This window comes from Mauremys reevesii, linkage group 24 (assembly GCF_016161935.1).
Source record: "Mauremys reevesii isolate NIE-2019 linkage group 24, ASM1616193v1, whole genome shotgun sequence".
NCBI classification, from domain to species: Eukaryota; Metazoa; Chordata; order Testudines; family Geoemydidae; genus Mauremys; species Mauremys reevesii.
In genome coordinates, this window is record NC_052646.1 from 6699557 (window position 1) to 6724409 (window position 24853).

The 24853-nt window shown below is 43.5% G+C and overlaps 1 protein-coding gene across 4 annotated transcripts in view; it reads left to right on the forward strand.

Moving 5' to 3' along the window:
• Window positions 1-2195: 2195 nt before the first annotated feature.
• RPRD2 (regulation of nuclear pre-mRNA domain containing 2) overlaps window positions 2196-24853 on the forward strand; it is a 46329-nt gene continuing 23671 nt past the window's right edge. For 2 of the 4 annotated variants that reach the window (XM_039512961.1, XM_039512962.1), the window contains exons 1-2: window positions 2196-3435; window positions 19902-20031. In XM_039512961.1, coding sequence (XP_039368895.1) covers window positions 3234-3435; window positions 19902-20031 — 332 coding nt within the window. In that variant the 5' untranslated portion in view covers window positions 2196-3233. The remainder of the gene's footprint in view (window positions 3436-19901; window positions 20032-24853) is intronic. The other 2 variants (XM_039512959.1, XM_039512960.1) reach the window with 1 other exon arrangement.

A 24853-nucleotide genomic window follows, 5' to 3' on the forward strand; every position in this document is an offset into this window, starting at 1 on the left:
TACATCAGTGCAAAGTGGATGTCAAATGCTATCAGACCAGCGTGGTAGCCTTTTACACTCATTTTATAGTGGTGGGAATGACTGTGCAGGACAATGGAGAATTAAACAGTGTTTATGAATGCAGGATCTGTTTTAATCTGGTCCCATTGCTTCATTCCATAGCTGGAGTCAAACTACTTCTGAGAATATACTCAAGAGTCAGGACTTCAAGGGCGGAATAAGCAGCTCACCTAGTGTCTGGGGGCTGGGGTAGACAGTTGGAGATGGGTAGAAAATGCCATAATAAATGTTTGTTGCTAACCAGTATGGCCTGCATACTTGCGCTCCAGGTTTCTAGTAGGATTAGTCATTTTTTGGCTGTCTTTGGCACAACAGTGCTTCTGTTTATACTCTCAACTATTTATACTCTGATGTCGACACTACTTCCTGCTGTAGCTCATTCTAAACAATGAAAGGGACTTTGTATATTGGGTCCTGAATGTAGGAAAGACTCAATTGTATTAACATCTAATTCTAGATTTTCTTTAATTGTGCACTGTCAATTCTCAGAATAAGCCCAATTTGCTCAATTATAAGAGGAACAGGATCCAAGGCATGATCTTAGGATGTCTACCACAGGAGCAAAGTATTGTATGATGGGAACTAGAGGATGGCTGGTAGTAAAGAGACAGCTTCCTGTAACTTCCCAAAAATCATCTTGCCTCCTGTGAGCTAAAGCCCAGGAACCAACCTCTCTTCCATCAGCCTGCCTTCTGCAGAAGCTGGTGTGAAGTACCACTCCCATGTTTATCTTGTTAGAGACCTTTAAAATATGCCTCTTTATTGTAAAAAGACAATCTTATTCACATTTTTTAAAAACCAAATATTGTTTCTTGAGCCATCTTAATTTAATAACAAAACGTTAACATTTAATTTAACTGTTTGTGCTGCTTGGTTTTTTTATTTTGGCTGAGGACAATACAGTATTAGGATCCTTTTCTCCTTTGGCTAAGGCTCTACTACTTTGGTTGTAAATCACTTAATATTGTCTGTTAATTGTTGGGATTTTTTAAATGTATTGTAATGAAGCAATTGAGAGGGCTTATCTCTTGTAAGAGCTTGCTTTTTTTTTTCCCTACAAGTTTAGGTAGTTACTCACTACTGCTCCTTTAAAAGTGGTAATTGTTTCTCTATGTCCATCCTCTTTTTTTCAATCTCTTCTATGGCAGGCTCTATTTAGAAAACAGCCTGTTGCTCTCTTCCACAAACCACCTGGTGCAGGTTCTACCATGGGTGTTGGGTGCCTTTGCAAAATGGCATTGGTGCAGAATGAGCTGGGCCAGTTGTTCGTGATGCTGCTCTTTGGGGCAGAAGAAGGGAGGGTGCCAGGTTTCCAGGCCAAAAAGGTGGTGGGGAGAACCAAAGAGCATAAGCATTCTTCCACGACTTGGGCCAGCAGGGCTTATGGCTATGTGCAAAGTACAACTCTAGTCAGTGCAGTGGGGTGAGTGCAAAGGCTGCTGGGAGAAAAAACATGAGGCTGGGAGGAAAGCCCCAAGGCTGCTGGGACTATGGCCATAGTGTAGGGGAAGCACAAAGGATACTGGGAGTGTGTCTAATGGGAAAGGGGGAAGGAGGCAGAACCACAATGAATGCTGGCAGCATCAGCAAGGGGTGTGTGGGGAGAAGAGCACAAAGGATGCTGGGAGCATGGTCAAGGTGAGAGGGGGGGAGAAGTACAAAGGATGCTGGGAGGGAGCATGACCCTGCCCTTCATTGTACTGCCCCAAGGCAGCTACCTCCCTCCCCAGTTCGCGCTGGGACGCCCTGAGTAGACTGACACCTCTAACCCCCCAGGGGAAGGGAAAGGCCTCGGTCATTTGTTCGCGCTCCCTTCCCGCCTCAGGTCTGGCCCCTCCACCTTGCACATGCGCAGTGATTGGAAAGAGCGCCTCAGTTCACGGCGCACGCCCGGGGCTTGTTTAGAGAGAGCGGCCCGCATGCGCAGGAACGTGATTTCCTCAGGCTTGCGCACAATCCATGGGGAAGGATGCGGCGTTTGCGCGGTCACGTTTGCGCATGCCCAGTATGCTGCGCGACGCTGACGAGAAGTTTGGCACATGCGCAACCAGTGTGTGGCGCGTGCGCCGTGAACACCTCGCGCCTGGAGGGGCTCGGCGCGTGCGTAGTTGGTAGCGTCCCGAGAGGGGTTGGCGCATGCGTACTAGATGGCTATGGTTCTGAGGGTAACTTGAGAAACCTAGTACAAAATGGCGGCAGATGGGCGGGCTCCGACCTGTGTTGGGGATGGAGAGTAACCAGCCCCTGGCAGCCGCCTAACCGGTTAGCGGCTCAGCGAGCACAGGAGGGGCCTTTCAGGGGACGGGGGCCGTTAAAAGCCCCGTAGAAAGCGAGGGGGCGGGGCTGCGGCGCGTACCCGGGGAGGGAGAGTGAGGCGCGCGCTCCCGCGACCATTGGCGGCCGCGCGACGCGCCCACCGTTTCGCGCGAGTGCGCGCACTGCCCGGCCAGTGTGTCTCGGGACCGGGAGGGGGCGCGTGCCCGTGAGAGAGGCCGGGCGGTGGGCTGTGGCCGGGCGACCCCTGGGTGCTATAGAGAGGAGGGGCGTAGCGGACAGCGTGACGGGGTTTCACCTCTGTGCGTTGCGCCCGCTCTCGGGGGCGGGGATCGAGCCGCTCCGTTGCAGGGGGGCGCGTTTGCATTGCTTGCTGTTGCATTGCATGCGGTTGCGGGGTGGGGGACGAGACCCTCGCGCGCGCCGTAGGGAGGGTTGCGCGCGTGGATCGCGTGCAGGCCAGGGGGGCTAGAGTTGGACGAGTGTTTCGTTGGATCGTACGTCACGGGATGGAGGCAGTGGAGGGAGCCTAGTGCACAGACGCATTGCTGCTCATTGCGGTGTGTACCTTAGGGAGCTAGGGAACCCCCCAGCACACAGGGGTTGCACGGCTTGCATTGCCGCATTGCACGCCCTTAGCCGGACTGCGAAGCCCTAGCACAAGGAGCAAAGGGCTGAAGTGGGTGCATTGTTACATGCATCCTTCTTTGGAAGCTGCCCTGGTTAAATATAGCATACCCGTGCGGCAGCAAGCCCAGCCCATCTCTGCCCGGGCGCGCGCACAGGAGGCACGCTCCCCCCCCGGGCGAGGGGGGAGGGGAGGACGGCTGAGCGGTGCACGCGCTCCCGGCCGCGGCGGAGGGTAGCGGCGCTGCTGCTTGTGCGACCAGCGGAGGAAGATGGCGGCCGGCGGCGGAGGCAGCAGCAAGGCCTCCTCGTCGTCGTCCTCCTCGGCGGGGGCCCTGGAGGCGTCGCTGGACAGGAAGTTCCAGTCGGTCACCAACACGATGGAGTCCATCCAGGGCCTGTCGTCCTGGTGCCTGGAGAACAAGAGGCACCACAACACTATCGTGTATCACTGGATGAAGTGGCTGAGGAGATGTGAGTGGGGGGGATGGGAGCAGGACCTGGGTGCTGGGGGGGGGGGCACCATGGCGGGAGGTGGAGATCGGGGGGAGGGGGGCTCTTGAGGAAAAAAAAAAACACGGTCTCATTCTCTGTCCCTGGATGAGCGAAGAGGGCACCAGGAGGGAGATGTGGGGGGCGGGGCACCTAGGAAAGTAGCACCACAACCTCATAATTTTTCAGTGGAGGAAGAGAGAGAGGGAGGCAAATGTAATGACTCCCCGTTCAACCGCTGAAACAGGTTAGCCAGGGTCATGGTGGATTCTCGGTTGCTAGCCATTTTTAAAGCAAAATTGGGTGTTTTCCTAAAAAGCATGCCCTAGGAATTATTTTGGGGAAGTTCTCTGGCCTGCGTTATGCAGGAGGTCAAGCTAGATGATGACAGTGGTCCTGTCTTGACTTGGACTCTATGAATTGGGAGAGTGAGGTTAGGATGGAGGCATTAGGGGCTGTGAGGGACTCTGGGGAAATAACCCCTTTCTTCCTTTCACTTGCCTTCCATGTCTAGTCCCTTCTCCCCATTTTCCAAACCCTGTTAATCCAGACACATCCCCTGATATGAATCCCTTTCTCCCCCGCCCCCCGCATTTATCCAAACCCTTTTGAGATATCCGTGTTTCCATGTCACTTATCCTATGATTCCCACCCTACAGGCTCTTTAATCCACGTCTCATTTATTTTCCCTCACTGTGCATCAGGTTCTCAGTGGGTTCCCCTCCTTATTTAAACCATCTCCATTCCCACCCAAATGGTTCCTTTAATGTGTTTTAAATACTTTGGAGTCTATAAACAAAACTGTCGTGTGTGTACAGCTGGTACAATCAGAGATGTTTGCAAAATCGTTGGTTTTCTTAGCTTGAAATATGCCGTTTCTTTCATTTATTGATAGATGATTTGTGGTGTTAATACGAAGTAATAGAAGTGCATGGTACCTGTTGCATTGTACCTCTTTAAAATAGATCTGTTTCAGAATTTAAAAAATCTTGCTTATGAATTTGGGGACTCAGTGATGTGAATTTCTAAATTGTTTGAGATCTTTCTTTATAGTTCAGGACAAGTCTGGGAAATCTGTTGCATTGCTTAGAATTTTTGTATGTGTGGTATTTGATTCACAATCGGAAGTGTTCATTTTGAAGTGGATGTGAGTGTATATCATTTACAGTAATAGACATTCTAACACAACTTCACAAAAGTCCAAAAAATATAGTGGGAATCAACAGAACATTTGGAGTAGGGAGAGAGGGAGTGTCTTGAGAGGATGAAGGGGAGATAACTACCTTTTTGTACCACAGGTTTCAAACATATATTTAATAATTGATAGCTAGTCGCCTTCCAGCTTTAGTTAACTTATTGAAGTTAAGGCTGTCTGGGGCATAATTATCCAGAGAAGAAAGTTTTGGAGCACATAACTTCTGGGCAAGCCATTCTAATCTTCACAGTTTTATCATATGGCATTATCATTGCTGTACAGTGTTAACCAGTAGCTGAGGAGTCCTCTCCGGAGTCTCAGGTCTGCACTTATTTCTACTTGCATCTGAAAGATTTTTGTATACAATTCCAAGAAAAAAATAAGGATATAAATTAACCGCTTGAAACATCAGCTCTCATTTTTGGGTGCTAGCCACAGTCATCTTCCCCCACTCCCAAAATAATAGTCTCTTTAGATGTGAGTAGGAGGAAGAGTATTGGATATTAAAATCAAATCTAGAGAGCATTGGCCGTAGGTGTATTGTGGATTTAACAGTGGAGAGATTAATCTTTTTCACTAGTCTAATCATGGTTTGATCATCTTTGCTGGAATTGCTCTTTCATATGTCCTTAAAACATTCAAATCTTGTACTGTCTCCGTGTGAGCTAAAGTAAGTTTTGCAGGAGCAAGAAGGTAACATTAAAGTGGCATTACTCTTTGTTATGCTTAAAAATGTTTGAAATAGTTCATTTTCCATATTAAGAGATGATTCTCTAAGTTGCTGAGTGCCCTTTTTTCCCCGTTTACTTTGATTGTATTTGAGGGCTCTCCACAGGAGGAAAGCAGGATTGAGTCCTCATTCAGGAGCTGTGTCCTGCACTTGCATCACTTATTCTAATGTGTGCAGGCTGATAAATGCTGTGAATTAATTGGCAGAATAGATTGTAAATTGTTATGAATCTTGATACTTGTGAGGTACAGTTATGAAGTTATTAATTGCAGGTATTTATCTAGATGCAGAGATGATGGCGGGTAACTATTATACACTGCTTCAGTTAGTATAACTTTGTTTGCACACATCAATTCTTCCTAGCAGTCTGAAAGTCTCAAAAACAAGACTTGCTTGTCATTTGGAATAAACAGAGATGTATTTTGCAACAAATGTCAATGAAAATTAAGGTTTTGGAGCAGTCTGCAAGTAAAGGGGACATTTTGTGAGGGTGAGACATTTGCAACTCAGCTAGCATGCGGGTTCAAATATAAAATTAAGCTATTTTCCTTGCCTTTCAATTAGCATAAAAAACACTTCATTGTTGAAATTTTCAACAGTACAGTTGTCTGACTTACTAAAATTTTAAACTGTTAATATCAAAGGTTGTAATTAAACTTTATTTTCAGATATGTGAACTCAAATGAATATCTTAGTGAGAAGTGAATCTTACTTCTAGGGCTGGGATTGCTGGGCAGAGCAAAATAGAGTAGTTCATAATTTTCTTTTGTTTTGCTAGCGTGACAAGTAGTTGAGTTGGTTTTTTTAATGGTATTATGTAAGAATCAAAATATTAACTCTTAAGAAACTACTTTTGTCAAAACCTCTAATGACCTCTTTTATAAAGCTCAGAACTAGTACTCCATCCTCATCCTCAATCTGTCATCTGCCTTTGACACCATTGATCATGCTCTTCTTTATGTCCTGTCCTGTCACGGCTTCTATGACTGTGTCCTCTCCTGTTTCTCCTCTCACCTCTCTAATTGCTCCTTCAACGTGTCCTTTGGATCATCCTCTTCATCACCCTCACATTTCTGTGCAGTTTCCACGGATCTCTGTCCTTGGGCCCCTTCTTTCTCTATACCTTACCTCTGGGTAATCTCACCTGCAAAGAAAATTCAGCTAGCGTTTCTCTCTGCTAAGGACTCACAGATCGATCTCTCTACTCTAGACCTGTCTTCTGTCCAAACTAAAATCTCGTTCTTTCTGATATCTTCTTGTGAATGCCTAGCCATCAGCTCCGTCTCAACATGGATAAAACAGAGCTCTTAATCCCCATCCCCCACAAACTTCCCTGTTACCTCCATTCCCGTTCACTGTGGACAACACCACCATCTTGCTTGTCATTCAGGCCTCTAAGCAAGCATCATCTTTGACTCAGATCTCTCTCTAAATCCTCACATTTAGGCTATATTTAATTTTTCACATAGGGCCTTTCTTGTTCATCCACTTCTAAAACTCTTGTCCGGGCTGCCCTCTTGCATCTTGATTACTGCAACACCCTTCTCTCTGTCCTTGACAAATGCAGTTTTGCCCCACTCGTATTCATTCAGAATGTCACAAAGATCATTTTCTTAGACCATGTCATCCCTGTCTTAGCATCCCTCCTCTGGCTCCCCCTTCTCTATCACATCAAACAAGCTGTTTACTTTCAGTTTGAAGGAGCTTCATGGCCTGTCTGCTCCCTACCTATCATCTCTTAAGGTTAAGATTTTGTCTCAGTTATTTTTAGTAAGTCATGAACAGGTCACAGGCAGTAAACAAAAATTAATGGGAGCCTGTGACCTGTCTGTGACTTGTACTAAAAATAACTGGGGGTGTGGGAGGAGGGAAGGAAATCACAGCCCAAGCCCCACTGTGTGAGGACTGGCAGCCTGAGCCCCACTGCAGGGGCTGGGGCACACAGCTACGGGAGGGCAGGGGGGCACACATCTGCCACTGATAGCTGAAGCCGAAGAAGTCACAAAAATGCAGTAAAGTCACAGAATCTGTGACTTCCATGACCTCTGCGACTAAATCATATTCTTACTTATGCACCATTGAGACATTGACTTCCTGCCTTCCCATCAGCCCAGGATGCATAGGGCCCTACCAAATTCACGGACATGAAAAACACGTCATGGGACGTGTAGGGGAGACCAGATTTCACCGAGTTGGGCAGCCAGAGTGTGGTAGCTGCTGGCTAGGAGCCCAGCTCTGAAGGCAGTGCCACCGCCAGCAGCAGCATAGACATGAGGGTGGCATGCCATGGTATTGATGATTACCTGTTCTGTTTATTCCCTTTGAAGCACCTGGCACTGGTCATTGTCAGAGGACAGGATACAGGGCTAAATATAGACCTTTGGTCTGACCCAGTATGGCCATTCTTATGTTACTGCCACCCTTACTTCTGTGCTGCTGTTGGCGGTGGTGCTGCCTTCAGAGCTGGGCACCCAGCCAGCAGCTGCCTACCGGCTGCCCAGCTCTGAAAGCAGCAGCACAGATGTAAGGTTGGCGGTATCACTACCATCCCCACAATAGCCTTGTGACCCCCCACTTACCCTGTTTTGGGTTGGGACCCCACGGTTACAATACCATTAAATTTCAGATTTAAATATCTGAAACTGAAATTTATTATTTTTAAAATCTTATGTCCATGAAATTGACCAAAATGATCCATGAATTTGTAAGGCCGTAATGCTACAGCTTCAATCACTCACTTGTTATGTTTTCCGACACCTTCATGCTTTCTTCTATGCTGAGAGGAATTCCCTATAAACGGCACAAAACTAATTATTCTCCTTCAGATTCCACCTTAAAACTCTCCTTTTCTATCATCCCTACAAAAACTTTACAATAGTTAGATGGCCGTTATACTGAGTCCACCACCTATCATGCTGAGCCAATTTATTTCATTATTTCCTCATACTCTCTTACCTGTCTCTGTATCCACCTGTTGTTCATTGCCTTATACTTAGGGTATGTCTACACTTACCAGGGATTGATGCAGCGATCTATCCATTGGGGGTCGATTTAGCAGGTCTAGTGAAGACCCACTAAATCGACCACAGATTGTGCTCCCGTCAACTCTGGGGTACTCCCCCAGAACAAGAAGCATAAGCTAAGTCAACAGGAGAGTTTCTCCCGTTGACCCGGTGCAGTGTAGACACCTCAGTAAATCGAACTAAGCTATGTTATTCACGTGGCTGGAGTTGCATAACTTAAGTCAACTTAACTCCGTAGTTTAGACCTGCCGTTAGGTTGTGAGCAGTTTGGGGCATGGACTGTCTTTTTGTTCCGTTTGTACAGCATCTAGCACAAAGGAGTCCTGAACCATGAATAGAATGGTCCATGATAATACAAATAATAGCTGGTAATAATTAAGAAAATATGACTTGCTTTTATTTCTAATAGCTGTTATTTCCTGAGAGCCAATTGCAAAGGGTAGAATTAATAAGATGAGTGGCTTTTTGTCCCAGAATTCTTAAGAGTTTTTATAAGATTAAGATGAAGGTACAGTAGAACCCAGTTGTCTGACCCTCCATTAACGGGTTCTTCTTATTAACCAAACAACCAGCGCACACAGGTCCAAAAGAGGGCAATCTCTCCTGTGCCCTCTAGATGGCACTGCAGCCTTGCACTTTCCCATTCTCTGGGTTATCCAAATTTTTGGTTATCCGATCTGGCCTGAGTCACAGATGCCAGTTTCTAATTTTCCCTGGGGGTGCTCAACCTCTGCCCAGTCCCAGGCCCTACCTCCACTCCACCCCTTCTCCTAAGCCCTCACCCCGCTCCTTCCTACCCCCACTTCACCCCTTCCCCCAAGACCCCACTCCTGACCCGCCTCTTCCCCTCCCTGGTCCACCCCCACCCCGCCTCTTTCCACCTCCTACCCTGAGCATGCCCTGTCCCCTTCCACTCCCCCAGCGCCTCCTGCACACTGCGAAACAGCTGTTCCGCAGTGTGCAGGAGGTGCTGGGAGGGAGGGGGAGGAGTTAATCGGTGGGGGCCACCGGCGGGTGTGTGTGGGGGGGGGAGCTGGCTGCCAGCCCGAGTCCCAGTTAGATTGGATAAATGGAGTTCTCCTTGTTAGATCCCTGTGTGGGACAGTTTTTTAATCCCACCTCATAATTCCCATTTGCTCCTGTTGAATTATTATCCTGCTATTAAGACAGCAAATCCTGTGGGACCTGCAGGATCCCAGTCCCACTGCAGACCTCTACTGCTTGTACTTATATTGAACTGAAAAAAATAGCTTGGTGTTTACATCTCTTAGTAGGGTGACACTGTTAAAGAAAGCATTGTACAAAAATTAAATTGAGCAGTGTTATAGGTGGTATTTCTGAAATGATACTTGCCTTATACAGTATTTTTTTCTGGTTTATAAATTCATTAAACATATGAATAAGAGAATTAGAATTTTTTCTATGAATTAGACTATCATCTGTGGTGACATTAGCAGCACTGTTAAAAAGATCATTGATTTTCATGCAAACTGGTCAGGAAGAAATCTCCCCACTTACACCCACCATCATATAGTCAGCCTTGCACACTTAGCTAGGTTCTCATCTAATGGTTTCTACCATCCTCTGGATCCTGCTTGAAACAGAACATTTATTGATTTTTGGTTTTGGTATTTGAGTTATTTTCTTTAATTCCAAAGTTTTCTTCCTCTGTTTATATCATATAGTATGTATGTGTTGTCAAATCCTGTCAGATTTTTTTCCCTCTGCGTTTTTCTACTTTAAGTCTCTTAACAGATAAGGTACTGTCTAATTCTTATACAAAAGATGTGATGCTATTAGAATGGAACCATTCCTTTTTTAATGCAGAATTAGCGCTGACATTTAGATATCTCTATCAGCACATGATTGAATTACCTCTTCACCAGTTTTTTGTTCTAGTAGTATAATCATAAGGACAATGACCACTTGCTTATGTGAAAACTGAAAGTTTCACTAAAATAGACAATATTTGCTCTATAGAAGTATAAGGTATTTAATGCTGTGAATCACTTTTTCTCCAAAACTCACTACTGTAAATCTATATTATAAAAAACTTTCTACAGGGCTATCTAATTTATTCAGTTCGCTTGCATAAATACTATTTAGCCACAAATTAAATATAACATCACTTTTTTTAAAAGTACAGGTAGTGCATTTGAAGAAGAATTTGAAAAACATTTGGCTATTGGCAGTATGAGATCAATAATGCAGTTTACTGTTTCATGAGAAGAACTGATGTCTCCTTTACAGTTTGTTGAGACATCATGATCAAATAAAAGGTCTCTTCATTCATTGATGTATAATAAGGATTTATTCAGGTACCTCCCAGTATGTTAACTGCATGCATTCCCAGCTTACCAGTTGCATAATGCAATGATATGATTGAAATTTGATTCTTTTTTGCATATGATTCTATGTTTCATAAAAGCAGTATGCAGTTAGTGTGTTCTTATTTTGATATTGTTTTTAATCACTAAAACACTGCATATTAAGACTTGTGTATAACTATAGCTATAGCCTTATCAGCTCTGATTTATTTGAGAATTACTTTTTTGTAGTTTGTAATTTGGAAGGGTTAGAAGACCCAATTGACCCTAACTGGGGGGGAAGTCTTTCTGCCTTGGTGCATGTGTTAAAGTTCAACATCATGAAAACTACTGTGAGGTGTCAAGTGCTGGATTGTGGCATAATTAATTTAATTTAGCTGTTAGAACTAACTGACTGACTTGCCACTTGAAGAAATCTATAGGATGGTTGATTTAAAGAAGCCTAAAACTTGATTTAAAGGGGCGCTGGCAAAACCAAAACAAATTGATTTAAAATAAATCCTTAAATTATTATAATTGTCTTGAGGTCTAACTTTTGGCATTGTATAGAAGATTTGTCAGTCTATGTAGACAATACAACTGTGACAAAAATGCATCGAGTGACCAACGGGTGGATTTAACAAAGTTGTACAGAATTTTTAATAACATTATGGTAAACCTTCTTAATTTGGCAGAATAGTTGTCTAGATTAATACAACTGAATTTTAAAGTTTGACCTGCTCTTCACCATTTTGGCTGCTTGATTTAAATTTTTTTGTAATTGACTCATCTTAGATATCAGTCATGTATTAGCACAATTCTGCTGTTTGTGTTTCACGGCACTGTAGAGGAAGGTTTAAATTCAAAATATGTTTTGGGGGAGGCAGCGGCCTGGTGGATGGAGCACTATTCCCAGCTCTGCCACTGGCCTGGTGGATGATCTTGGACGAGTCATTTCCTCTCTGCCTCAGTTTCCTCATCTGTAAAATGAAGCGAAAGATACTGATCATTGTAAAAACATGTTAAGATCTATGGATGAAAAGCACTAAAGAGCTAAGAATTGTTTTTATTATTAAATAACAAATCTTAACTTTTTTTTCATATCGAGTTTTCTATTAAACATAAATTTGGGGCCTAAACTACTTGCGTGTCCTGTTTCATAACTGTTACCACAGTTAACACAGCATAATGAAAACAGCAAGAAATCTCTGTGTTAAATAATAGCAACAATAATTGTCCATAAATACCTGGAAAATGTACTTTTCTGCTAGTCAGTAATGAGTGAAAAGACTTCCATCTGGGAACTGAAAAGTGAGCCTTGTAAATTTCACTTTGCTACTCCTGCTGGAGCCCTCCTGTGGGCAGGAGTAGTAGAGACAGTAGACTGTATTCTGTTGCTACTGGGTTGCTCTTGGAGAAGGAGGAAGATAAATGTATCTAGCCCCACCATCCCATTAGCAGCCTTTGCTGCTTCTGGTCTTACACTTGGGGATGTGCAGTGTGTAGCAGTAGAAGAGAGTCTCATATGAACCTCTGCTGCTATTTGGGATGGGCTGGGAATGAAGAATAAAGAGCTTCTTCCTTCTCCTAAGAGATTGCAGAAGCAGCAGGCCAGTGCCTATGGCTTCTACATGTTGCAGGTCTGCAAGAGGAGCAGCAGAGGGAAATTTACAAGATTATAATCAGTTTCACTTCACTGACACAGCAGCTGGAGGGCCTCATCCTGCAGGGAGACCTCACCCGCCTTTCCCAAAAGGAGGCGTGTAGGTGGGCATGCTCTCACAAATGGAGAGGAAAAGCATCAGAAAAACTATGTAGTACAGGATAGAGAAAGGAAGGTCAAAGAAGCAGCATTTGTGCACACTCATCTTCTCCCCCAATACACCTATCTACCCTTGTCTTTTCTTTCCCTCATCCACAGCACCAGAAATGACAGGGATGGGGAGAAGAAACTTCCTCCTGATTATGTACTGAACATAGCACTCCCCTGTCATCTGCTAGCCAAAGCTAATACAAAAGACTAGAGGTGGGCGGGCGATAGCAGCTTAGATCACTACCTTGGGACTTCTTGGAGACAACTTGAGTTGGGAGGTGTAATCTTTCCTTTTTTTTTTTTTTTAACTGGGCACTCGCCTGTTAGAGGGCAGTAAAATGTTCAGGTCATGAAGTTAGCTCTCCGGTGGATATCCTCCTAAATGACTATGTATAGTCAGTGTCTTGAAGCAGATGTGACTTAACACTTCAGAAAACACATTAATAAGTAATCATTGCATACATTCCCACACTAGATGCAAATTCTTTGCAACTCATGATCTCACACACACACCTTTAAAATAAGTTCACCATGGGCACTTGCCACAGGTAGTGCCAACAGCGCTAAACTAGCTTTGACTAACTCGTCCCATAGCTTTTTTCATTTGATAATTTTATGGCTAAGTGCTGAAAAGATGTTGTCATAACAGCTTTCTTTTTAATTTTTGCTTTCTGAAGATAAGGTGTAGAGATGAAATTGTAGACTTTACCACTGTGAGAATTAACCACTGTATGGCATGGGCACATTTACAGAGTGGATTAAAAGCATAGGTGCAACTACTGCCTACAACAGCTAATATAATAGGAATACGTCACTACCAGAACTGATGATAAAGAAAACACTACCCATTTACCTCTCCTCAAGGAGAAGCTCTGGCTTTGAGTTTTGGTAGACTGGTAAGGGTAAAAAATTCCAGAGTCCAAGACCATCCTCCCTCAGGAAAACACTTGCCTTTAATCCTCTGAAATTCAGATCTAGGCGCATCAAGCTCTTCAGCTGTTGGTGTGTCGCAGCCTGGCTCAGTTCCCCCTCTGTGGATGGACATCAGTCTGCTCTGATTGGACTCAGTTGCTGGATCCCATGTGCTTTTAAGCCTCTTGGCTCTGGGTGGTAACTGGTCACTGTTCCTCTTAGCTCTGGGTCTCTCAGGCACACTTCCAGGTGCAGTCCCCATGTCTGACACCCTTCTTGGGCAGTGGGACTCTACAATCTGGCCTCAGCCCTCCATTCCTCTTGGGGCCCTTGTACATTATCCCTTAGAGTTTCCCCTCATTGTGGGTGTTCTGATCTTCTAAATGAATCCCTTCAACAACCGTGTGGCAGGCAAGCAAGGAATACAGGCTTAGCAAAGGAATTTTTTAATCACAGGTACTTTACTGTTAAACGGTGCTGGAGAGATGCAGATCTTTGGAAAATATCACAGTCCTGAATGCGCCCTCTTGTCTCATCTCACCCTCCTGCGAGTTCTGGGTTTGGTCCGTGTCCATAGGCTCAGGGGTTCTCAAACTTCATTGCACGGTGACCTCCTTCTGACAACAAAAATTACTACACGACCCCAGGAGAGGGGGCGGAGCCTGAGACCGCCTGACTCAAAGTGAAGCCCAAGGGCTTCAGGCCCACTTCCTGGGGCTGAAGCCGAAGCCTGAGCCCTGCTGCCTGGGGCCAAAGCCGAGGCTTCAGTCCCGGGTAGTGGGGCTCAGGCTTCGGCCCCAGGCCCCAGCAAGTTTAACGCCAGCCCTGGCAACCCCATTAAAATGGGCATACAATCCACTATGGGGTCATGACCCACAGTTTGAGAACTGCTGGGCTAGAGGCCTTCCTGACTTCCCTCTCCTTGCTCTGGCCTTCTGGCATGAGGTCTTGGATGGCCGCTCCTCACAGACCATTATCCCTTATAGTTTCTGACTCCTCTAGGGAATGTGCCCAGGCTCAGGAACTCCAGCCCCCTCCCCAGACTAGACTTCGGTGTAAAGACTTCATTGTTTTTGTGGACAGGCTAGTAGTGGAGGGGTGAGAGCTGTTGACCCTAGTTTGATCTATGCCAGCTTCTCTCACTTAGTAATTCAACTAAATATCAAACCTCTACTACAGAATGGATGCTCTAATCCATAGTGGAGGTTGTAATACAGTGTAGCCCCTGAAAAGAAATGGTGGTTACTAAACATGATTGAGTTCATAATTTGACACAGACATACCCCAGTCTATCACACTGTGGCTCATAGAAAGAGACCTAGTCTGCTAGTTAGTCAGTGCCCATGCCATACTAGGATGTTAGCGATTATAGCTAACACTTTGCACACCTATAACTTTCCTTTCCAACCTTGGTTTAGAAGAGTATTTTCCCTCAACTCAGAGTGACAGTGACCTTGGGTTTTTTCATCTTCCTGTGCATCATGGGGTTCACATCATTCTCTAAGATCATCTGTCTATATCTCGATTAATCAACTCCTGCCATTGCAGGGGCCTCAGGCATTGGTTCGCCTCATCCCTTTTGTTCTCAGCCTGTGGCACACAATAGCTTAGTCTCCTGAGGGCAACTCTGTTTTGGTCTAATTCTTGTTCTTGGCTTGATGTGTGGGGGTGGTTGGATGGTATTCAGTGGCAAGTGATATTCAGGAAGTCTGGATGATCTGGTGGTCCCTTCTCACCTTACATTCTGATTCTAGTAGAACAGCTGTGATGTTGCCATGTGCTACAGCTTGCCAGTCATCCAACACAGACTTGTGAAATTAATTGAAATTTTTTCCAGCTTTGTACAAACTTATTTTAGCTGAGGGGGGGAGCTCATTTTGACAAATAAGACTTCTCACTGTATTTTCCCTTCACTGAAGCCATCATATTGTCACCAAACACAGCATATCCTTTGAGACCCATAAGTAGATTCCCCTCTCTAGATGTTCCATGCAGGCAAGCAGAGAGGTGATTGGTTTATTTGGTTACATCTCTTTTCCAGAGGTTCAATAACATCCCACAACTGTTTGCATTAAGCATCCTTAACTTCATTCCTTGGAAGAAATATAGGGTGTGGCCGATGATGTTTCAATAAATGAGGGGCAGCAAATATATAAGAAACTTGGCCACTGAGTGTTTAAATTTGCAACATGTGAGTGATCACATTTCTCAAATGGCTGCAACGTATTTCCTCTAGTGTACATTTCTTGCCTGAACTACAAGCCTAGTATACATGGGAAAGATTTTTCGGTATAACCCAAGGCATGGATTTAAACCAATATGGTTATACTGGTATAATGCCCGTGTGGTCATTTTTTCTAGTACAAGAGTGTCATTTTTCATTTAGCTTGTTGTTTGGGAAGGAGTGTAATCTAAAATTAAATCTAAAATTCAGTCTTTTGCCTGAAAAAAAGTGTCCGTGTGTGGGTGGGTGTGTGTGGGGGGGGATTATACCAGTATAGAGTTAACTGATAAAACTTCCCCATGTAGACAAGGCTCTAGGTTCTATAGGATATATCTACACTGCAATATAACACCCACAGCTGGCTCATGTCAGCTGACTTGGGCTGCGGGGTTGTAAAATTGAGGTGGAGATGTTCAGTCTCAGGGACCCTCCACCTCATGGAGTTCAAGAGCTCAGGCTCCAGCCCAAGCATCTACACAGCAATTTTAAAGTCCCCGAGCCAGCTGACATGGGCCAGCAGTGAGTGTTTTATATCCATATCCATAGAGGCCTATTGCCTGGTCCAGATCATATTATCCAACATGTCAGAGACACACTGTAAGTGAATACCTCTGAATTCCCAATAGGTAGATTAGAGGTACAATAGAACTTCCGAGTTACGAACATCAGAGTTATGAACTGATCAGTCAACGACATGCCTAGTTTGGAACCAGAAATGCGCAATCAGGCAGCAGCAGACACAAAAGCGAGTACAGTACTGTGTTAAACAGTCTACTAAAAATATAAAGGGAAAGCAGTATTTTTCTTCTGCATAGTAAAGTTCCAAAGCTGTATTAAGTCAATGTTCAGTTGTAAACTTTTGAAAGAACAATGAACATAATGTTTTGTTCAGAATTACGAACATTTCAGAGTTATGAACAGCCTCCGTTGCTGAGGTGTTTGTAATTCTGAGGGTGTACTGTAACAGCTAGAAAAATCAGAACATAGATGACATGGCTTCAAGTAAATCTCTTTGGTCATCTGTTCAAGCAGGAGGTGTCCTGAGCTGCTTCCCATAAACTTTTTTTGTTACTATTATTTGACTGTTTACATGGTATGGAATGAGAGCAATGCAGTAAACGTTGAGTTATATCTCTTCTCATCTCAGTGAGCAATGCCATCAAATGAAAATCTATACATTTCTCCTAACACTCTTACTTTTGAAAGTTAAAATATTTAGCTACTGGGTCATGACTTGTTCAGGCCAGTTGTAGGGCACCAAAATAAAATAAGCTGCATCTAGCACTTCCTGTATAGCCAAAAAATAGTGACACAGCAGGGAACAACACAACAGCTAGGAGAGTGAGGGGCAGAAGAGACATTTCATGTATCAGGAGATTATCTTAGTATTTTCTGTATTGCTAATAACCATAATATCTAAGTGTTGATATGAGATAGCTAGGGCTCTTCTCTGTTTAGGGCACAATACAGGATAGGCTTCTTTGCATATGCTTTATAATTGAAGCTACAAAATTATGGGCAACATTTTTCCTTCTCATTGCTTTCCCCATTATGATGATAGAAATGTTTTAACTGAACACTATATGAACCATTCTGCCTCTGCTAAAGAAATGCATTGTAGAAATGTCATTATGCAGTTCTTTTAATATGCTTCCTGAATTTAGTTCACGTTTGGAGTAGCAGTAATTTTGCTAAAACAGGTTTAGTGGAGTTATGGTTATATGAAAAATCATGCTCAGAACAATAGTCTGAAAGAAGTTTACAAGTGGGGAATTTTAAAAAAACCAACATTCCGTGTGCATGTTAGAGTACCATTGTATATGACCATGTACGATACCTTGTTGGAAGAGCATCAACAACTGAAGGAAAGGTTTCTTGAGGCTGCTGTAGTGGTGGTCCAGTGACTTTTAATGGGGTATATCCCGCTTCCCTCTGGAAGATGTTTGCTTTTCCTGCAGGAGAGGGTAGCACCTATGCTACTGCTCTGATGCACGGTCCTTCTCTCAGTGGTGCTGGTAGGACCATAGTGAAATTAGGGAAGACCTAGTTGGAATTGTATTGCTTTGGCCGGACTGTAGGGGATAGGTGCACCAAAGGTATAATCATTTTGCTTTTCAGAAGTAGCAGAGGATTTACATCTGTTCTGTTTCAACACCATGCTTTTCCCATGGCCCAACAGGAGCAGCAGGATCACTGCAGTTCTGTTGCTGGGAAAGTGCTTTGTGCACAAGCAGCAATGCATGTATATTCCTTGGGGAAGAGGGAGGAAAGTGAGGCAGTAGTAAATGGACTAGGCACACAGAAGCAAAGCATCAGAGGACTGGCCTGCTTGGGTCGGTCAGCTTGTTCTTTGTGAGGAGGAGCTGGGAAGCAGTACACTTTACTACTTTGGTAAGGCTGAGCTTTTCTTTGCCATAACCACTCTGAGTTGAATGAAGGTAATAGTTTCCAGAGGGTGCCCTCCACAACCAGAGAAGTGCTTTGTTGTGTGACCTTTTGCGGAGGGAGTGAATGGGAAAGGAAGGTGGGGAGATTCTGGAAGCCCCCGGGAAAGAAAGAGTTTGAAACGGTGAGTGGGGCTAGGGCGATAGACGATGGTAAATTTGGATCTCATGCAATAACTCTGGCATTGAATATGTGGAAAGTGCTCTCATTCTGTGGTGATGGGCTGAAGTATAAAGTTCAAAATTAGATTAGTTTATACTGCTCTGTACTAACAATGGGTACTGTAGTGTGTCAGCTTGATTCAATTAAAAAATTCCATTTTTAAATCCCACATCTGTTAAAGCCCTCTTCAAATATATACTGAAAACTGAAAAAATCTTTTAATAACATTTTTGTGACTTTTCACTGCTTTCTGTTGGTTATAAGGATCTTTTCTTCAAGGGAGAAGCTGCTATACAAGGGAAAGCAAGTAAACTGATTATACACAAAGCACTCTCAACCACAAAGTGAGCAAATTGAAAAATGAGGAAAAACTAAATGTTAACAATTTAAATAATTGTAGGTGGTGTTTGTAGCTATTTTGGGTGCAAAACTTTCAGATAAGCAAGCTTTCCAAATTGTCATTGATCCTTTATTGTAACTGCTTCCCATTTGCTAGTGTAATCCAATTACTCTTCAGGTTAAAATCTGTCAATTATTTGTTACTTTCCTTGGTAATGTTGTTGTTCCAGTCACTGCACTCCATGTGGCCATAGGCTAGCTGCCCAGCCAAAGAGACCCTACAGGAGTGATTATGTTTTAGATATAGCAGGCTTCTTAATTATTTAATTAAATTTCTGTAAAAATATTTTTCATAACAGGGCAGCCAAAAACTGCAAGCTACAGTGCTTCTTCAAAAGCTGTAATGGCTGCATACCATGCAGATTTTCTGGGCCAAACTGGCCTTTTCTCCTTCTAAGATCACCATATAGTATTTATTTTGACTTTTTACCACCCCTTGATGTCAGTAGTCTTTCTGGTCATATGATCCCATGAGCTGAGTAAAGATTACAAAAGTTACAAGAAGTCAGTGACCCTTTGCTATTAATTTAGGTTCCTTATATGGCCAACTTTAGACTAGAGACTTGGTACTTGTAGGGAGAATGCTTTCACTTAGGGTATGTCTTCACTATCGGATCGGTGGGCGGTGATTGATCCAGCGGGAATCGATTTATCGTGTCTAGTCTAGGCACAATAAATCGCCCCCTGAACGCTCTCCTGTCGACTCCTGTACTCCAGCTCTGCGAGAGGCGCAGGCAGAGTCGACGGGGGAGCGGCAGCAGTCGACTCATCGCAGTGAAGACACCACGGTAAGTCAGTCTAAGTATGTCAACTTCAGCTACGTTATTGATGTAGCTGAAGTTGCATAACTTAGATGGCCTTGCCCACCCCATGCCTCCAGTGTAGATCAGGGCTTAGTTGCACCTTTCATTCAAGGATTTTGAACCAGTTCCCAAAATGAAGTTTCACAACATACCTGTGCTAAATTAGTATTGTACGTAATTTTCAGATGAGGAAATGGAGGCAGTGAAGTGATTGTCCAAAGTCACACAGCAAATCTTTGTCAGAGCGATGCATAGAATTTGGGTGTCCTGACTTCCAGTCCCGTGCGTTAACTCCTAGTCCTGTCTTGTTACCGTTGCACTATTAATAGAAATATTGCTGAAAAAAATCATCACATATTTATAAAATTTCATCAGAAATGCTAATGGTACTCTTTGCTTTGCAGTAAAACTGAATTTCTTTTCATTTTGTCTTTAGCTGCTTTTCCTCATCGATTGAATCTATTTTACCTGGCCAATGATGTCATACAGAACTGTAAAAGAAAAAACGCAATTGTATTTCGGGATACATTTGCAGAAGTGCTTCCTGAAGCAGCTGCTTTAGTTAAGTAAGTGATACATTTTGTTTATTTGTGGGTTAATAGCTTAAAAATGTGAATTAACTTGTGATTGCCCTAACAGATCTAGCTATATAAAACTGTTAGAAATATTTCAAAGGTGTTTTCTTATTTACTCAATAAATTGTCCCACTTTTTAAGATTATTAATGCACACATTGGTGATTTCACATTTGCAAAAAACAGAATCTCTTGCATTAGAACATTGTTTTTATTGATTTAAAAAAAAAATCTGCTGGAGAGAATGTAAACACAACTATGCCAATTGAGGATCTTGATGTGGGACAGGAATAGAAGGGAGTGTATATTTGGCCTTATGTAAGTTCTTAAACCATGTGAAATATTTTTTAGTGTTATGAAGTGTCTGACTGGAGACATGGTGAAGTGAAACATGAAGAAATGATCTGTAAAGTACCTAATATTCTGTACGCGCTATGTAAATAAGGTATAATTGGAGGGCTTTGATTTGTCTGTCAGGGTTACTTTTTTATGCTCCCTTCCCTGTTTCAAAGAACATGCTTTCTAAAAAAAACAAAAATGTTGTGAAGGAAGACTGATGGGGTTTTTTGTTTTGCTAGAGTCATATTAATTACAACACTTTCTCTTATTTTGCCTTCTATCTCCTTGATTTCTGTGCTTTCATCCTGCTCTTCACCTCCTTATTTTCACATTTATCTTACTCTATATATGCTATTGTACTTAAAGTGTTCTTAAGGGTTTAAAAGTCCTTCATAGAATCTTAGAAATGTAGGCTTGGAAGGGACCTCAAGAGGTCAATTTAGTCTACCCCCTCATGTTGAGGCAAGATCATGGATACCTAGACCATCAGTGACAGATGTTTGCTTAGTCTGTCCTGAAAAACCTCCAGTGTGGGCGATTCCAAAACTAGAATCCTGCAAGTCTCTGGTTATCCGCTTTAAATCCACGGACCATTTTTGCAGATTGGATGCGGATTCAAATTTTGTATCTGTGCAGGGCTCTATCCATAACCTCCCTTGGTAACCTGTTCCAGTATTTAACTATCCTTACAGTTAAAAAGATTTTTCTAAATCTTCCTTGCTGGAGATTAAGTACATGACTTCCTGTTTTACCTTCAGTGGACGTGGGGAACAATTAATCACTATCCTCTTCGTAACAGCCCCCCTCCTTCTCCTCCCCCAGTCTTTCCTCAGGACTAAATATGCCCAGGTTTTTTAACCTTTCCTCATAAAGTCAGGTTTTCTAAACTTTCCATCATTTTGTTGCTCTCCTCTGGACTCTCTCCAGCATGTTCATATCTTTCTTAAAGTGGGTTGCCCAAAGCAGGACACAGTACTCCAGCTAAGGTTTCACCAGTGCCGGGTAGAACAATTATCTCCTGTGTCTTACATAACACACTGCTGTTAATGCACCCCGGAATGTAAGTCTTTTTCGCAACTGCGTCATATTATTGGTTCATATTCAGTTTTTGATCCACTATAACCCCAGATCCTTTTCTGTAGTATTGCTGCCTAGCCAGTTATTCCTCATGTTATATTTGTACATTTGATTTTTTTTCCCTTCCTAAGTATAATTCTTTGCATTTGTCTTTTTAGAATTTCATCTTGTTGACTTCTGACCAATTTGTCAAGGTCATTTTGAATTCTAATCCTCTTCTCCAAAGTGTTAGCAATCTCTCCCATCTTGGTGTCCTCCACATATTTTATAAGCATACTGTCCAATCCATGTCTTTAATGAAAATATATAATAGTACAGACCCCACTAGATACATTGTCCCAGTTTGACAGTAAATCATTGAGTTACTCTTTGAGTATGGTTTTTCATCCGTTGTGCACCTGCTTCATCTATACAAGGTGGAAACTTTCTAAGGCTTCTGATCATATATTCATTTGTTGCTTGACACCCTAATTGCCGGGCTGGACTGTAATTTTACTTTAGGATCAAGCAGAAGGGCTGTGAAGCAGGCAGTGCCTATTCATTTATAAATACTAATGTTAAAGGATCTTTTGTTTCTTGAGAGTAGATGTACTCCTGCTGCTCATTTTCCAAGTGAAGTTCTAATCGTTTTGTGGCAGCTCAATAATTTTCACAGAAGATAGAGCTTTTAGAGTTGTTTTGTATCTATCAGAGGGCTAACCATGTTAGTCTGTATCCACAAAAACAATCAGGAGTCCGGTGGCACTTTAAAGACTAACAGATTTATTTGGGCATAAGCTTTCGTGGGTAAAAAAAAACACGAAGAAGTGGGTTTTTACCCACAAAAATTTATGTCCAAATAAATCTGTTAGTCTTTAAGGTGCCACCAGACTCCTTGTTGTTTTAGAGTTTTTAACTTTTATTGGAGAGTTTCCATCTTGCTTTTAACTGCATCTTTTCATTAGTGTTTTATTTAATGGTACTCTATCTCTGTGAAGAAGCAAAGAAGTGCTGTCCTCTTTTCACATCTGTAAAAATGAAGTAAAGTGAGCTGAAGTGACTCGAATGCTAAGATCATACCAGATATCTGTTGTAGAGGCAAGAATAAAACTTGACGTCCGTGCTGCCAGTCCTGTGCCTTAACCACAAGACTATCCTTTCTCCAGAGTGCCTTTCAGTTATGTTATAAACTCAAATGCTACAATTTTATGATTTAAAAAACATGACCAAGCTTTTGAGGATATACTTGTGGTGCATTCACTTTGGGGAATGTGTTTTTAATCCACTTTTTTCTATTATAGCAGAGCACTAGCTTTCTACTTAGAATGACTATCCTAAATGTTCTAAAATCCATATGCTGACTTGAATTATCTTGAAATTTGTAATGCCTCAGGAGTGTTTGGTAGTGTTAGTGATCCAAATTTGAAGTCATCCAAGCAAGGGGTTTCCAAGATACAGCTCTTTCCTCCCCACCCCCCCATATAGCATTTTACAAAATCATCTTGTTCAAACGTGTGTGCGGCTCTAATCTCCTCCAAACTGATCTCAGTTGCTCAGGATTTACATCAGCTAGTGCACGGCTCCTACTATCCCTTAGAAATATTGAAAGGGTTATTCAGGGTTAAGTTAGGTACGCCAGGTCAGCACATGCCTAAAAGAGTGAAATTAGTATGTTTAGCAAGATTAGGGGTCTGTTGAAGGAAAAGGGTTTCCAGGCCACCTGTTGTAAAAGTAGCTGGGTGACATACTGTGGTCACTGAACCTGAGCTGTACCATGCGTTATGAGTATGAACTCTACCCTGGGCAGTTTTCAGAGAGTCTCTTATACACATTCTTTGCTCTCTGCCTGCATTCTGCAGAGGCAGCTTTTTGCACATTTTTGTCTTGAGACCAGAGATTCTGGTTTGAGTGATATTTTAAAATGCTCTAATATCTCCGCCTGCAAGAGGATATTAATTTATAAGCATTGGCAAGGAAATTAGCATCAAATAGAGGGAAGATAGACTCTAGAAAGCATTTAGGATAATGTGATCTTGTTTCCTGAACATTGGGACTGCGTGAGATCAAAGGAACACAGCCCCTCCAGCATGGGCTGCTAGGGAATATGGGAGGGCGGTCAGATTAATGTTTCCGGGCGGGTGGGGGGTTAGAGCAGTGCAAGGGGTGTGGGGATTGTGTGTGCAAGGAGAGGATGGGGGGAACTAGGGGATGAAGATGGGACATCTGGAGCTGTGGCAAGGGGAGGAAGATAAATGGGAGTTAGGGGAGGCTTGGGATGTGGGAGGGGAGAGGTGGGAGGCTGAGAAGGGGGCAACATGGGGGTGGATCACTGTAGAAGTCAGGGGACTGTCAGCCCCACATTTTCCCCATCCCATTTGAAGCTACCCTGCCCACCCCCAGGCTGGGTTGAGTGGTGGTGGGAGATTCATAGTCCCATCTCTCTGTGGCTGGGGGCTGGAGAAGGATGTGCCTCCAATAGAAGTGGGGGATGGGGCAGCAGGGCCCCCCAAGCCTCGGGCGGATAGCCCCTGTCCCCCCTTTGTTTGAGCAAGGATCTCAGTAGGGTCCTGTTTCTTGGGGACGTCTGAGCCCTCCTCCGTGCCCGAAGGTAAGCCGGGATCTGTGGAGTGGGGTCCTTGCCTCCCTGTGTGTGGATCTGGTATCGGGAGACCCTGCCCCCTATGAGAGTCAGTTTATCCGGAGCCCTTCCTCTCCTGGCAAGGTCTTAACCCCTTTTCCTGCACCCTATGTGTGAGCCTGGATACTACATGCCCAAGGGAGAGGGGATAAGAACATCCACTGAGATGAATGGGGTAACTCTCACTTCTCTGAGCTATTGTTTCAAGATGTATTCATCTCCATATATTCACCATTCTGTCAATGGAGTAATCAGTTCCAAGGAGCCAGAGGCAGTGGATGGGGAGAGGTGAGCTGTTGTACATGGGGAGGGGACACGAACGACAGAGATACTATTGAAAAACAAAACCCAAGGAAATATAAAAGGTGCCTCATGTCCTTCCCGAATGTGGAAAGTGGCTAAATTTAAACCTCTGAAAATCAGGAAGTATATAAAGTAAGTGTATTCTCCATCCCCTATAATGCAGCCTCATTTAGGGTATGTCTACAGTACAGATGCTGCACTCATGCAGCAGCACCGTAGTGGAGACACTTGGTACAGAAGGGTTTTTTCCATCATTCTAATTAATCCACCCCCTCAAGAGGTGGCAGCTAAATCGATGGAAGAATTCTTCCGTAAATCTAGCAGTGTCTGTACTGGAGCTTAGGTCATCTTAACTGTGTGTCTTGGGGTGTGTGAATTTTTCACACCCCTGAACAATGTAGCTAGGGCAACCTAAGTTATAGGTGTAGACCAAGCCTTAACTCAGCCCTCTCTGAGCAATGTCCCAGTAACAGGAGTA